Source organism: Felis catus, chromosome D3, assembly GCF_018350175.1.
Source record: "Felis catus isolate Fca126 chromosome D3, F.catus_Fca126_mat1.0, whole genome shotgun sequence".
NCBI lineage: Eukaryota > Metazoa > Chordata > Mammalia > Carnivora > Felidae > Felis > Felis catus.
Genome location: NC_058379.1, coordinates 40,811,621 through 40,826,751, shown reverse-complemented (window position 1 = coordinate 40,826,751; position 15,131 = coordinate 40,811,621). Strand labels below are relative to the sequence as shown.

At 40.7% G+C, this 15,131-nt stretch overlaps 1 protein-coding gene and 1 long non-coding RNA gene across 4 annotated transcripts in view; one reads left to right on the top strand and one right to left on the bottom strand.

The window, feature by feature from the left end:
* Nucleotides 1-15,131, bottom strand: part of MYOM1 (myomesin 1) — a 157,600-nt gene that overhangs the window by 84,664 nt on the left and 57,805 nt on the right. For all 3 annotated transcript variants that reach the window (XM_045041627.1, XM_045041626.1, XM_045041628.1), the window contains 5 exons: nt 12,364-12,456; nt 10,126-10,214; nt 9,954-10,016; nt 6,108-6,272; nt 3,105-3,266 (listed from right to left, as the gene is read on the bottom strand). In XM_045041627.1, coding sequence (XP_044897562.1) covers nt 3,105-3,266; nt 6,108-6,272; nt 9,954-10,016; nt 10,126-10,214; nt 12,364-12,456 — 572 coding nt within the window. The remainder of the gene's footprint in view (nt 1-3,104; nt 3,267-6,107; nt 6,273-9,953; nt 10,017-10,125; nt 10,215-12,363; nt 12,457-15,131) is intronic.
* Nucleotides 3,156-6,696, top strand: LOC123381188. Its single transcript, XR_006587908.1, has 2 exons — nt 3,156-3,285; nt 5,976-6,696. It is a non-coding gene; the product is annotated as an uncharacterized LOC123381188 (long non-coding RNA).

Genomic DNA, 15,131 nt, shown 5'->3' with positions numbered 1-15,131 from the left:
TGTCTGGCCTAAATCTGGCAGGGAGCCACAATTCTGGTTATAGGCACTGAGAAATGGCACTGAAAAAACCCCTAGGCTATGTCCCAGAAAAAGTTCAATAAAGAATCATCGAGGCATAGGGGCGCCTGGGTGGCACAGTCGGTTAAGCGTCCGACTTCAGCCAGGTCACGATCTCGCGGTCCATGAGTTCGAGCCCCGCGTCGAGCTCTGGGCTGATGGCTCAGAGCCTGGAGCCTGTTTCCGATTCTGTGTCTCCCTCTCTCTCTGCCCCTCCCCCGTTCATGCTCTGTCTCTCTCTGTCCCAAAAATAAATAAACGTTGAAAGAATCATCGAGGCATAACTAAGGTTTTTTTGAGTCACCAAGAGATACTCTCTGTTTGGGTAAGACAACTGAGAGCAAAGGAAAAGACTTCGCTTATTCAGTCCTTGTCTAGCCAGGTTTATCCAGGTGGTTTGGCTGAACAAACTTACTTGCTGATGAGTTTCAGTGTGTCTGTTTTCACTGCAATTGATCCAGAGGCTAGCATCTGTCTTCCCTCAGTGATACTGGACTTTTCCTGTAGCATTTTTGTGTAGGAGAAAGTCTGACACATTTTCAGGTGATGTAGATATTCCTGTATCTTTATCGGTTGTTGATCCCATGGCAGAATTCAACAATCGTTACTGTTCACTACTGGTGTGTACAGGCTGTTAACCATCCCCATTATCCATTCTTTGTGTTTCCCAGATGCCCCAGCTTTAGCAAGAAACATGGCTGCCCAAGTGGATACATGACGCCTAGCTTCCCTCACAGTGAAATGTGTGCCTATGGCTAAGTGGCCATGCAGAAGGGATGTGTGCAACTCTGCATCTCCCCCTCCACTTCCTTTCCCTTCCCATAGTCTGGGATGGGAGCATGGGATAACACCACGGGGGCAGTGGAACACCAATGGAGACAGGACCTGGGATTCTGAACCATACCTCTACTCCTGAGTTGACAGACATACAAGAGAAATTAACCTTTTCGTATCATTTCAGCAGCTTAGCCTATACCCTAATTGAAATCCTGGGTTAGGCTTCCGAAGACCTGTATCCTATGTCCACTGCTGCTTTTAACTAACTGTGAGTCTACTGGTAAATCACTTTGTTTTTCTGAACCTCAGTTTCTGCATCTTAAAATTAAAGGGGTGGACCAGAATGGGAATCCAAACTTTTTTGTGCCATAGACTCCTTTGGCAGACTGGCAAAGAAAGTCTAGAAGCCTCTTTTCAGAATATTGCTTTCAAATGCATAAAATAAAAGACATGAGATTACCAAAGAAACTAAATATATTGAAATATAATTCTTAAAAAAATTTTTTTATGTTTATTTATTTTTGAGAGACAGAGAGACACAGCATAAGCAGGGGAGGGGCAGAGTGAGGAGACACAGACTCTGAAGCCACGCTCCAGGCTCTGAGCTGTCAGCACAAAGCCTGATGCGGGGCTCGAACTAATGAGCCGTGAGATCATGACCTGAGCTGAAGCAGGATGCTTAACCAACTGAGCCACCCAGACACCCCAAAATACAATTCTAATCATAGACCCTTTGGGAGTCTGTGGATCCCACTTAAGGACACCTGACCTCTAAAGTTCCATCTTGATCAAAATTCCTGTGAGTTTATGATTCTATTTAGTGCATGAGAGATTTTTTTAAAAATATAGTAAGTCTCCTGTATTGTTTATATTTTAGTTTTCTGTATATTATGATGTTCTGACACCTTAAAAGCCTTTCTGACTGGGGAGATGCTGCCCCTCCCAGGGCTAGCCAATTCTTGGATAGAATGGGCTCAGCCAGAGCATGCCTTTAATATGCAAACTGACCCATTCAGAGCCACACATTCTCTATCTGGTCTGTGCACCCCAGGAAGCAATATTCCCCTGCCTTAATCATCCCAGGGCCTGGTAGCAGGCCAGTACGGACCATGCCTATAGTTTAGAGTCCACCCAAATTATTCAAACTAGCCAATCCTAAACTGTTTATCCTGCCCTGCCTCGCCTTGTCTTTCCCACAGAAACTCCAATAAAAGCCATGGTCTAAGCTCTCCCCTCCTTCCTACCCCTTCTTCCTGGCCAACCAATGCTGATTTTCCCCCATGTGGCCCTGTGTGGTGTGCAGTACCTCCTGTCTCTAGGACCTGTGGGTGCAATAAACTTCGTTTTCTGGATCCTCTCCTGTGTCTCCTCTTGTGGCCACACCTGACTAACCATCACAGAAGAGAACACAGAACACTGCTCCTGTAACCTGGAACTGTCAATGGTCTTCCAAATGCACTGGGATCCCATACAAATCACATTCCCACTTGTATATAGCCAATCCATTTAAAACACAGCTGAAGAAATAAAGACTCCTAAAATCACAATTCTAGTTTGCCTTCAAGATTAAATTGTAGGGGTGCCTGGGTGGCTCAGTCTTTGGCGTCTTTGGCTCAGGTCATGATCTCGTGATCTTTGTGGGTTCAAGCCCCATGTCAGGCTCTGTGCTGACAGCTCAGAGCCTGGAGCCTGCTTCGGATTCTGTGTCTCCCCCTCTCTCTCTGCCCTTCCCCCACTCATGCTCTGTCTCTCATTGTCTCAAAAATAAATAAACATTAAAAAATTTTTTTAAAGATTAAATTGTAGCACCTTGTTTCCTAGTTCATTAAAGCTGAAAGTATAAAGAAGGGGGCTGGAGTGAAATGATAAATTTGCTCTCTGAAATAGATATTAAAGAGTAAGTCCCCAAGTAGCACATCCCTCTTTTGTTGCAGCTCCCATAAACTGAAACGGCTTTTTAGATCATTAGGATGGATTATCTCCAATGAACACCTATAGAGACCTGCACTGGTAGCTCACTGAAGCTGAAGAAAGTAATGACATCAGAGATATTAACACAGTCTGGGAACAAGTTACCTTGGGGTTGGTGCCTGAGGGTTAACCTTTTTCTACTAGGTCTAATTTCACTGGAAGTTAATAATCTTATGCCATGCATACTGGAAGAATTTGCAAATGGCTCTTTCATCATTACAAAAAACATGTTTGGATAGATGGATTTGGTCTCAGTGTTTTAAACATGCTTGGGTGTTCTGCTTTTTGCTAGGTCTTACCGCGAACAAAGACATAAGCGCTATATTGTTCATAATATTCTCCCATTCGCACACGGATCGTGTAGAGGCCTTCATCTTCTTTGTTGAGATGAGAAAACGTCAGCGTTGCTCTATCTCCACTCCAGTGTGTTTGTACCCATTTTGATGGAGAAACAGGTGCTCCTAGAAATTTTTTTTAAAAGTAAGAAAATTAAGTGATTTTTTTCCTCCATTGCTCCCTTCTTTTTCTCTCCTTCATTCTCTTCCACCTTCTCTCTCTCTCTCTCTCTCTCTCTCTCTCTCTCTCTCTGCCTCTTCTATATTGAAAGAGATCTGACAATTAGTAGAAGTCTCTAGGGCTTTGGGCCATTCTGCCATGCTAATATTGGTGAAAATACTAGATCAGAAGTGAGGGGACCAGGGCCAGATACATAATCTGCAGGGTCCAGTGCAAAATGAAATTACAATCCCCCTGTCTAAAACGCAGAGAAAACAGGGACCTGGGTAGCTTAGTTGGTTGAGTGTCCAACTCTTAATTTCAGCTCAGGTCATGATCCCAGGGTCATGAGATCAAGCCCCATGTTGGGGTCCACACTGAACATGGAGCCTGCTTGAAATTCTCTCTCTTTCTCTCTCTCTCTCTCTCTCTCTCTCTCTCCCTCTTCCCCGCTCCCTACTCACATGCTCTCTAAAATTAAAAAAAAAGCAGAGAAAAAAATACAGTTAGAGGTACTAAAATATGAGGTTTTTTTTCTCTAAAACAACTTTATTGCATATAAAATATAATTGGGGTAACCCAAAATACAAAAAATAATATTTTTATGCCATAATTTTATACACAAAAATATTTATCAATGTAATATCTTGATTGATAATAAGATATTTCTGGCTTGCTTTTCTACAAATTCAGTTATTAGGTCATCAGATATGTACTTTTAGCAACTTTATTTTATTTATCTATTTGTTTTTAAATATTTTGTAAATGTTTATTTTATTTTTGAGAGAAAGAGAGAGAGACAGACCACGAATGGAGGAGGGGCAGAGAGAGAGGGAGACACAGAATCCGAAGCAGTCTCCAGACTCTGAGCTGTCAGCACAGAGCCCAATGCAGGGCTCAAACCCACAAACAGTGAGATCATGACCTGAGCTGAAGTCAGATGCTTAACCGACTGAGCCACCCAGGCAGCGTTATTTTAAATCAATATACTTGAAAGCAACATCAGTCACTCTTGGCAAATGCAAGATCACAAATGAGCTGATTAAGTTTTAATTTTGAGAAGGATCTTTCTGCTGATGCAACTATTATTGCAGCTATTCAGATATTACATAGTTATATATAGCCATATTCTTATAAAGTTAACATTGGGTTAACTTTCTGATAAATTATTTCAAAATATAAATTTTAGTACTCTAGAACTATTGATTCTTAAGGAACAAAATTTCTAAAAGAATTTGATTCTTGGGGTGTCTGGGTGGCTCAGTCAGTTAAGTGTCCAACTCTTGATCTCAGCTCAGGTCACGTTCTCATGGTTCGTGAGATCGAGCCCCGTGTTGGCTCTGCATTAACAGCACAGAGCTTGGTTGGGATTCTCTCTCCCTGTCTCTCTGCCCCTTCCCTGCTTGCACTCTCTCTTTCTCTCAAAATAAAGCAATAAACTTTGAAAAAATATTTTATTCTTCATATAAATCAGTTTCACATAAGTCTGAATTTAATTTTTAATGTAAATTTACATAATTACATCTTAATAGTTTCTCTAACATGTGCTGTAACTTGTAGAGGTTATACAAGAGACGGAAAATGATTTGTACATAAATCAAATGTCTACTTATGCATTCTATCACTGCATCTTCAATTATAAGGAAAATTAATTTTAAAATTATCTTCCTTGTTAATAATTGCTTCATCCAAAGTTTCATATGAAAATAGTGTTCTTTTTCATTGAATGTGACCATCTTTAAATTTAATTTATATTTCTAAGCCTCTGAATATTTGCCATGCAGTGTTATAATGTTTTTCAAAACCAGAGATTCTAAACTGAAGATCTCCAACAACTGTTTTGTATGCTTAAGTGCGATGTCTATATACATGCTTTTATTTTGTAATTTTACTGACAAAGTTCACTGCCTAGTTGCTGATAGTTCCTGTCCTGATGCTAGCCTAGTAAATTAGTATTTGTGCAGATCCCATAGAAGCGAGCTCTGGGGAAGGAAGAACAGCCTGGCATCTCCCACTGTAGGTTCCCATGCTGCCCCCACATGGAGTCCCTCCTCTTCTCTAGGGCCATGTTCACTGTTAATACTGCTGTTGCTGGGGCGCCTGGGTGGCGCAGTCGGTTAAGCGTCCGACTTCAGCCAGGTCACGATCTCGCAGTCTGTGAGTTCGAGCCCCGCGTCGGGCTCTGGGCTGATGGCTCAGAGCCTGGAGCCTGTTTCTGATTCTGTGTCTCCCTCTCTCTCTGCCCCTCCCCCCTTCATGCTCTGTCTCTCTCTGTCCCAAAAATAAATAAACGTTGAAAAAAAAAATTAAAAAAAAAAATACTGCTGTTGCCATTACCGGCTTCAGTCTGGACCCAGATGCTCCATAATGCCCCAGATGCCTATCTGCACAACTGAAGTTCAGGCCAACTGCTTGGTGACTACGCTGCTTGCTGCCCACCACGCCCAAGGGTCAGTAGTCATGCTCCATAGTTCAACTGAACTGCAATGGACTTCCCTTTATTTTACCAACTAAAATTAACTTACAAAACGAATATATAACTAATTTACAAAAATACATTTTTCATAATCTTTTCCACGTTACTTGGTGATAAGAAATTATAATCTCCACAAATAGATTATAAAAGTTCTGCTACTTTGATACATGTATGAATTTTTTTTTTCAACATCCAATAGGTTATGCCTCCTAATGTCCATATTCTGCCAGCTCTGATAAACAGGCCTGCAGTCTTGTGGACACTCATGCTCTGGTGCCAAGCCTTATTCTGTGAATAAGAATCTAAATGAGAATTCATCACAGAGTCTCACCATTTCTGTACCACTGGATCTCTGGCTGGAAATGCTTAATTTCAGGAGTGATAACTACACGGCAGCCTAGACTCATCGTCTCGCCCTCTCTCCCAAAAGACACATCAAACTTGTCATCAAAGTGGATCTCAAACTTGGACGCATAACCATAAGGGGTCACAGCAACTGGGTACGACAAAAACAAACATTGGTTAACTTGTTTTTTCTCATCAGAGAGACGCAAGCATTTTAACAAGCAGTTACAACAAACACTGATCAAATGGTTTATTTGGGCAAAAGATTAAGTCTTCTAAAGAAGTACAAAGCACATTCCCACATATTACTATGTGAAATGGAAATTCTAGGTGTGGAAATTCTTGCTTCATTGGTCAGATAAGCTAAATGTTTGTTTTTATTATTGCAATGAATAGAATTTAAAGGATCAGGTTTAATACCTCACATAGCATATAAATTAATACCACATTTAGCTTATACTTAACTACTTAGCACAATATATGTACTTTTTAGATTCCTAGTTCATTTAAAACTGAACTGCTGTACTGTTCAAACAGCCATATCAATTACTCATAAAAATACAGTTTTCCAGCAAGTTGCTTCAGTTTAACTATCTGTATAAAAAAAATATTACAAGAAATGTCAAACTGAAAAGTTCACAATAATATGACTTTAAAAATATTTTTCTTAGCAATAACTTATTCACTGATTAAGTAAATTCCTGCATCATAAACCCTCCCAGGTTTTATTTTCTCTTTTCTCAAAAGAAAGGACTTGGGAAAATAATGACTCTATGGACAGTTACCATGCCAGGCACTTTACATTTGACATGTCATCTGTTCCTTGCAAAAGCCCCATGGCATAGATATTTTTTTCCTCTCTTGCAGATGAGAATGCAGAAGTTCACAAAAATAACATACAGCTAATGTCCAGGTTTCGTACTATGTGTGAAATTGAAATTCAAACTCTAAAATTTCTCTCCAATTTCATCTCTCTTCCTAAAACGTCTTAGAATTAATTTGAAAATGCAAGCTAAAATGTATCGAGTTCAACTTGTGCCAAGTAGTGTTCCAAACGTTAAATAGCTATTACCTCAAACCTCATAATAGCTCAATCAGGTAAGTGCTATTATCATCTCTCTGTCTTATAGATGAGGAAACAGAAGCATAGGGAGGCCAAGAAACTGCCCATGTTCACCCTGCAGAGCCAGGATTTACACTGGAGGGCTGTTAGAACCTGTGCTCTCAAGCAAGACATGATATTGCCTTGAATTTGTGTGTTCCCAGGCAACCCCTAACCAATAGTGAAACAACTTCCCTTTGAAGCACAGGTTACATCTGCCCCACTTGTATATGATGGTATCCCACTGAGATCAAAAAGTGAAACAACTCAATCAGACCTTACTGTCTGGAGAGCCAGGCTGGCTCCGAAGCTGCCTTAGGAGTAGAGATAACAGTTACAAAGAAAGCTGGGATTAGGTCAGGGTTTGGCAAATCTGTGAGCCAGATCTGGACTGTCTCCTGTTTGCACCACTAGAAAAATAAATTTCAATTGTTTAAATGATCAAGATAAAATCAAAAGAAGAATATTTTGTGATGTGTGAAAAGTTACAGGGAATTCAAATTTCAATGTTCATAAGTAAGGTTTAATTGGAAGGCAGCCATGCTCATTTATTTACCTACTGTCTATGACTACTTTGTGTTACAAAGGTAGAGTTGAGTCGTTGTGACAAAGACCATATGACCTACAAAGCCTAAAGTATTTACAACCCTAAAGTATTTACAATTTACAAATTACAGGTAGTTCACAAATCATAATTATAGGAGTCCTTCATAGAAAATACTGACTCCTGTTTTAGAATATGACTTAGGGGGCAGCTGGGTAGCTCAGTCAGTTAAGCATCTGACTTTGGCTCAGGTCATGATCTCAACAGTTCGTGAGTTCGAGCCCCATGTTGCGGTCTAGGCTGACAGCTGGGAGCCTAGAGCCTGATTTGGATTATGTGCTGTGTCTCCCTGTCTCTCTGCTTTCCCCCACTTGCTCTCTCTCTCTCTCTCTCTCTCTCTCAAAAATAAATAAACATTTTGAAAAAATTAAAAAAAAATAGAGTATGGCTTAGAATTAGAGAGACCAATTTACAAGTCCCTGTTCTACCACTCTATGTGGTGTTGTCTCATTATTTAACCTATCAAAAAATGTTTCCTCATAGGCACAGCACAGATAAAAGACACCTATTTTATAAGCTTTGGGAGAGCATTACATGATTATTGCATATAACAAAATATCTTAGTATGCTGTCTGGTACAACTGATCAATATATGTTAACTACTAAAACAGAACCAAGGGCAGGGAACTTTATCTATGATATTTACCAGCATATTCCAAGCACCTACACCAGTGCCTAGCACATAACAGATTCTCAATAAATATTAGTTGAATAAATGAATAAAATCCCTCTGTTTTCTCTGTTGGAAACAACTGCACTTAATTCAGGGGCCGGTCAGATTAAAAAGTTAGAGAGGTAGGTTGAGCTGGGCTTTTCAACCCTGGCTTGGTGGAGAAGAGAGAAACAGGAGAAATATGGATGATGATATAGCAGTGGGAATGAGCAGGATACATTTAGAGGACCATGAAATAAATGATTAATAAACCAGCCTTAGGGACAATGGGAGATAAGTCATAGTTCCAGAATTTCCAACTATTCTATCTCAATACAAACGAAATGATAGAAGAAAAACATGATTGGGGATGTGCTCCTCCCTCACTCCCACCCATCATCCCCTCCCAGCCACCCATGGGATTTGTACCAATGATTAAAACTTGGAATATTAAAATTAGGAGCCATTCCATGAATTTGATGGAACAGGTGATCTATAGACATCAAACTGAGCAGGTGAAAAACTGACCCATGAGAAAGTATCTTCATCAACCCATGAGAAAGTATCTTCATCAAGCATTTTCAAAACTACCATTTACATTTTAACATTCAGAAAGTAAGTTCAGGCGTGACTACCTTTTTCAGTCTGACCATTGTAAGCACTGAATTATTGAACAACCATAAGCATTTTGTTTTTATTGTTTCCTATGAAAAGAAGTTCTGATATAGACAAAATGATTGGAGTTCACAAATAACCACAGATCAGAATGTTTTTAATAGTTTGTTATTATAGCACATTTAGACATCATGTGTTTTGATTTGTACTTCATAAATTAATGTATTTATTTATTCATTCATTATCAAACACCTACGCTGTGTCAGGTGCTGGGGTTAGAGATAAAAGGTCCAGCTTTGCCTTTAAGTGGCTTAGAGGCCAGTGGGAGAAAGAGACACATAACAGTTAACAGCATCCAATGTGATGGATGCTCTGATGGTCTCACCAAGGACACCTAACCCTGACTGGGTAGAGGTGGGGTAGCAGTGGGAGTCAGACATAGATGTCTCCAGGAGTGATGCTGACCTGGATGCCCTGATACAGTACATATGCATGTGTGTGCACGTGTGTGTGTGTGTGCGTGTGTGCGTGTGGGCATGTGTGCGTGTGTGTGTGTGTGTGTGTGTGTGGTTAAATCACTCTGCCCAGGTTTGTGTAATGATCTTCAGTTTAACACAGAAAGACTTAAAAACATTTGCCATTTTTAGCCCATCATATCTGGGCTTTTATAAAACCAGAACAAAGCAATTATATTCAGAAAGAGAATAGTAACCAAAGAATCTAAAAAATAAGAGTGCTATTATATACGTACTAGCATATGTTATAATAATCCTATGCTTTTATTTCAGCATTATAGAATGGCTTATTATGCTGGATTTTAAATAGAGATAACACTCAGCAAATATATTTTTAAACTTACAGCTGAGGGGCAGGGTGGAAACCCCAGCATGGAAGCGAGTCTCATCAAACTCTCCCTTATATCCTAGAAAAGAAAGCAGAAATACATATGAACTGCTTCTTGATTTATTTTTAGCAATGAGAGTTAATTTTTTAAAAATGCATTTTGAATAAAACAAGCCCAGCAAACCCACTCTTTACGACAACCGAAGCATATGCCGAAAGCTCTCCTTTAACATTCATCGCTGAAGCCCGGTACTGGGCAGTGTCTTCAAAATTACATCTGAAAGGACAGAAGGAAGTGAGTGACCATTGCAACAGTGCTGTTCTATCAAAGGTATCTTTGCTGACATCACACACTGCAAATCACTGGTTAACAATGTGGCTCCTGGGGACTCTTTTTCTTTTTAACTGTTTATTTATTTATTTTGAGAGAGAGAGCACAAGCAGGGAGAGGAGCAGAGAGAGAGGAGAGAGAAAGAATCCCAAGCAGCCTCCATGGTCAGCACAGAGCCCAATGTGGGGCTCGATCTCATAATCATGAGATCATGACCTAAGCTGAAATCAACAGTTGGACGTTTAACCAACTGAGCCACCCAGGCGCCCTGGCTGTTGGGGACTCTTGACGAAGCTACTAACTCCAATCTAGCTCCCTGTGGGATTTTACATAATGCACGATATCTACTGCAGTTTGAGGCCAGCTGCACAGAATGGGAGGAGGACACCTATAGTCCACTGTGACCCTAGCCCCGGTTCATTTAAAATGTCCAAAAAAGGGGCGCCTGGGTGGCTCAGTCAGTTAAGCGTCTGACTTTGGCTCAGGTCATGATCTCACGGTCTGTGAGTTGGAGCCCCACATCGGGCTCTGTGCTGACAGCTCAGAGCCTGGAGCCTGTTTCAGATTCTGTGTCTCCCTCTCTCTGACCCTCCCCTGTTCATGCTCTGTCTCTCCCTGTCTCAAAAATAAATAAAACGTTAAAAAAATTTTTTTAAAAGTGTCCAAAAAAAAAATGTCAGCAAAGTGTTAAGCGCATAAATTACAGCACAAACAGTGTTACAATTAACTGGTCTAAAGCTGTGTCAGGAACAGAAAATGTCCAGCCATGTACCTTTGTAGTAGTAACTACCCAGAGCACCCTGGGGGGACAGTCTTCCTGCTGGCATCCCTCAGGGTGAGTTTCAGTCTGGGGGGAACAGAGAGGGAAAGACACAGCCGCTCTCCTTGAGCCACAAACCAGATCTGGGTCTGTCTAATGGGTGGGTCTGTGTTCTAGCTCCAAAGTACAAATATGCTATTTCTGTCTCAACTCTACCAAGGTTCAGGTCACACTTGGAGATTCAGCCCATAGTACAACACAAGCAGTGCTATTTGGAAGTTCCTGTAAGTTATAATTCAGAAACTGGGATGTGTTTAATAATAAAACAAAAGAAAGAATGATCTCACAGAGATGAATAAGCTAAGATTTCAAAGCAGGGCTTTTTGTGTCTTGTCATAACCAGTGTCTGAGTTCCTCGTTGACTTTCTGGGTTTAGCATCATTTGTAAAAACCTATTTCTTGTTGAAATTTTATAGACACCAGCACAACCCCAGGAAGGTCAATATGGTTGCCTTTCTCATAACTACTGAATTATAAAGCAACCACAGAGCTCACTGCAGCCTCAGTAGAACCACCAAGTGGCAGAATTGAAGTGACTCTGGTTGGAGGCCGATGCTCGGCAAATGTCACAGGGCCCCAGCGTCCTGCTTGAAACCCTGTATCCCATGTGGCAGCTGTTCTGATCTGAGGAGAAGACTACAAACTCTCTTGAGATCACAATGATGTAAATTTTACTTTGACGTCTCAGCATGTCACAGTTTCATGTGAACTGCAAATAGTGGGAGTTTTAGCTTTTTCATTCACATGACTAAGCTTGGATTTCAAAACCATATTAGGAGATATGATAAACCTTTGAGGATTTAGAAATTTTGATGTGGGTTCTGCTTTCAATTCTGCTTTTCATTTTGCTTTAAAAACACCACAGTGTCCAGTCCTGCCTCCCTCTGCAGGCTGACAGGGTGGGCAGATAATTTCCCACACTTTCTGGTGGGAAGCTTACTTTCACTGCCACCCACCGCAATCTCCATGGCCTCTGCCGACTAAAGGCGAAAAAGGATGATGATGATGATGGAAGGATAACTAAATATAAGTGCCTACTTATGTAACTTATTTTCTTACTAATGTCTAGAAAAACTCTCAAGTATATAAAATGATAAATTAAAAGACAGAAGTTAATTTAATTCTCATCATCTTTTACTAAATTCAAATCTAAAATCACTTTGTGATCCTGTTGCACTGGGAAGAAAGGGGGAGGGTGGTTGTTAACTGGAGTGGTGAGATGACTCCCCAGGCAATTGTTGAACAACACACATATGGACCCAGATGTCCTCTTACGCATTGATCTCCAGAGTATGCATTCCATATCGACTCTCAATAATGTACTTTCCAGGGTTTGCGTGGACATTTATTGGCACCTGGTTTTTATACCTGTGAGACAAGAGAACAAGGTGAAATAAGTAGAAATGTAAATAGCTTTATGATTAAAAGCACACCCACACAATCCTTGCTCTTCAAGGGACACCTATAAACGTGGCACTGAGATTAGCAGCAGTATCTGTTCAATAAATACAAATCTATGGCAGATTAAATAAAATGCACTATAAATCCAGTAAAACTTCTTGATGAGCGTCCTTTCCTCTCTTCCATCATAAAAATTACATATAAGAAGTTGACCATTCATAACAATGTGGTTGAGTCTCACATACATAATGTTGAGTGAAAATAACCAGACACAAAAGAGTATATAATGATTGCTTTTATATAAAGTACAAAACCAGAAAAGACCAAATTAATGCTATTAGAAGTGAAGAGAGTGACTTCCCAGGGGAGGGGGGTGGTGGGGGGGAGACAGCAGACATGAAGGAGGCATTTAGGTGCTGATAATGTTTGGTTTCTTGTGTTTGAGTACTGGTTACACGGGTGTGTACAGTCTACAAAAATTCACCAAAGCTCTACATTTATATGTAATATGTACTTTTTGTGTGTGTATATTATACTTCAATAAAAGACTGAAAGAAAAACTTGTCCATTGTTGACAGGACAGAAAGGAAGGCTTTATGTTGGGAGTTTTATCATTGGCTGTCTGTAGGATGAAAGTAAAACATTCTTCCTACTAAGATTCTTCCATGTTGTTAAAAACAATGCCATTGTATTGAAAGCTCATTATATTTAAGTGTTTTGTTCTGTTAAAGGCAAGCATAGCTCTCGGCTTGGGAGAACGTAAATATCAATCACGAAAGAAAAAGTCTGACGAATAAAAGCTGAAAGATTCCCTTTTTCTGACTGTCCCATTCCTGGCTAAGCCTGTCAGCCCTCAGAGGGTAGGGCTACATGGAGGGGCCCTTCCTCAGACACTGTCCCCCAAGGCTGGAAGTCGCACCTTGATTCTTCACCACCTCCTCATGCCCTCAATAGCCAATGGCTATGGTGCCAGACCAGGCTTTTTTTGCTTAAGCCATTTTCTGTCCAAGAGCTAGATTTCACTTGCTTCCCTTTCAAACACCCCACTTCACATGCCCAGATAATGTAAATAACACTAATAACCACAACTCAGAGCATTTACTGTGAGCCAAGGCAAGAGTCTAAGTGCTTTACATATAGATTAGAAAATTCAATCCTCACAACTGCATGAGATAGTACTATTTGTAACATCATTTTCCAGATGAAAAAAAACAAGGCCAGGAGAAGTTAAGTAACTTGTCCCAGTTCACATAGCTAGATAGCAGAGCTGGGATTTGAACCCAAGCAGTCTGACTTGTGACAACATATGATGCTTCCATTGTCCAACTGTTCTCTATTTAGCTGCATTTTATTTCTTCAGACTTCTGGAAATGGTTATAATGAGGTTTGGGAGCAGGGAAAGTGGTGGAAAGGGAGAGAAAGAAAGGAAATAATTTTCAGTCAGTTCCTTCCTCTCCCCAGCTCACACACTCACACATGCACATGTGCACACACATGCCCTATGTCCCTAAATGCCCTATGCTCATTTTCTATACTTTAAACAACGTGTCAGGGAACCTGGGTGGCTCAGTCAGTTAAGCGTCGACTCTTGGTTTGAGTTCAGGTCATGATCTCATGATTTCTGAGTGTGAGCACCACGTCAGGCTCTGTGCTGATAGTGTAGATCCTGCTAGTATTCTCTCTCTCTCCCTCTCTCTGACTCTCCCTCACTCTTGTTTTCTCTCTCTCTCTCTCTCTCTCTCTCTCTAGTAAAATAAATAAATATAGTTTAAAAAAATGTGTCTTTCTCCTCCACCTAGCAAAATCCCAACTCATCCTTCAAGGTTCAGATCAAATGCCATTTCTTCAATAAACTCCTCCTTGAAATCCCACACAAGGGGCGCCTGGGTGGCTCAGTCAGTTGAGCATTCAACTTTGGCTCAGGTCATGATCTTGCGGTGCATGATTTCCAGCCCTGCATTGGGCTCTGTGGTGACAGCTCAGAGCCTGGAGCCTGCTTCAGACTCTGTGTCTCCCTCTCTCTCTCTGCCCCTCCCCCACTTACATTCTGTCTGTCTGTCTGTGTCTCAAAATCAATAAACACCCCCATTAAGAAAAATTGAAATCCCACATGATATTAATTGTTCCTGCCTCTCTACATCAGTGTTACTTGGTTCAAGCTGCAAGACACAACATTTATCAGATTCTGGTTGGATATGTGTGTCTTCTACTGAGCTGTCATTGTCTTGGTGACGGGGATTGTGTCTGATCCACATTTACTTCTATTCCCACTCTCCAGGAAGTATGAATCATGGGCAAATATTAGGTACTCACTGTTCCTTAAATTGGATTGAACAGAATTATTGTGTAACAACAGATTAATTGTGGCTTCATAATTCGCGGCTGAAGGAACAGAGTTCTGACAAATGCATACTTCAAACTTCATGATAAGACTAATTTTTTTTAATTTTTTTAAATTTTTATTCATTTTTTGATAGAGAGAGACACAGCATGAGTGGGGGAGGGGTAGTGAGAAAAAAGGGAGACACAGAATCTGAAGGAGGCTCCAGGCTCTGAGCTGTCAGCACAGAGCCCGACGCAGGACTTGAACTCACGGACTGTGAGATCATGACCTGAGCTGAAGTCAGACGCTCAACCAACTG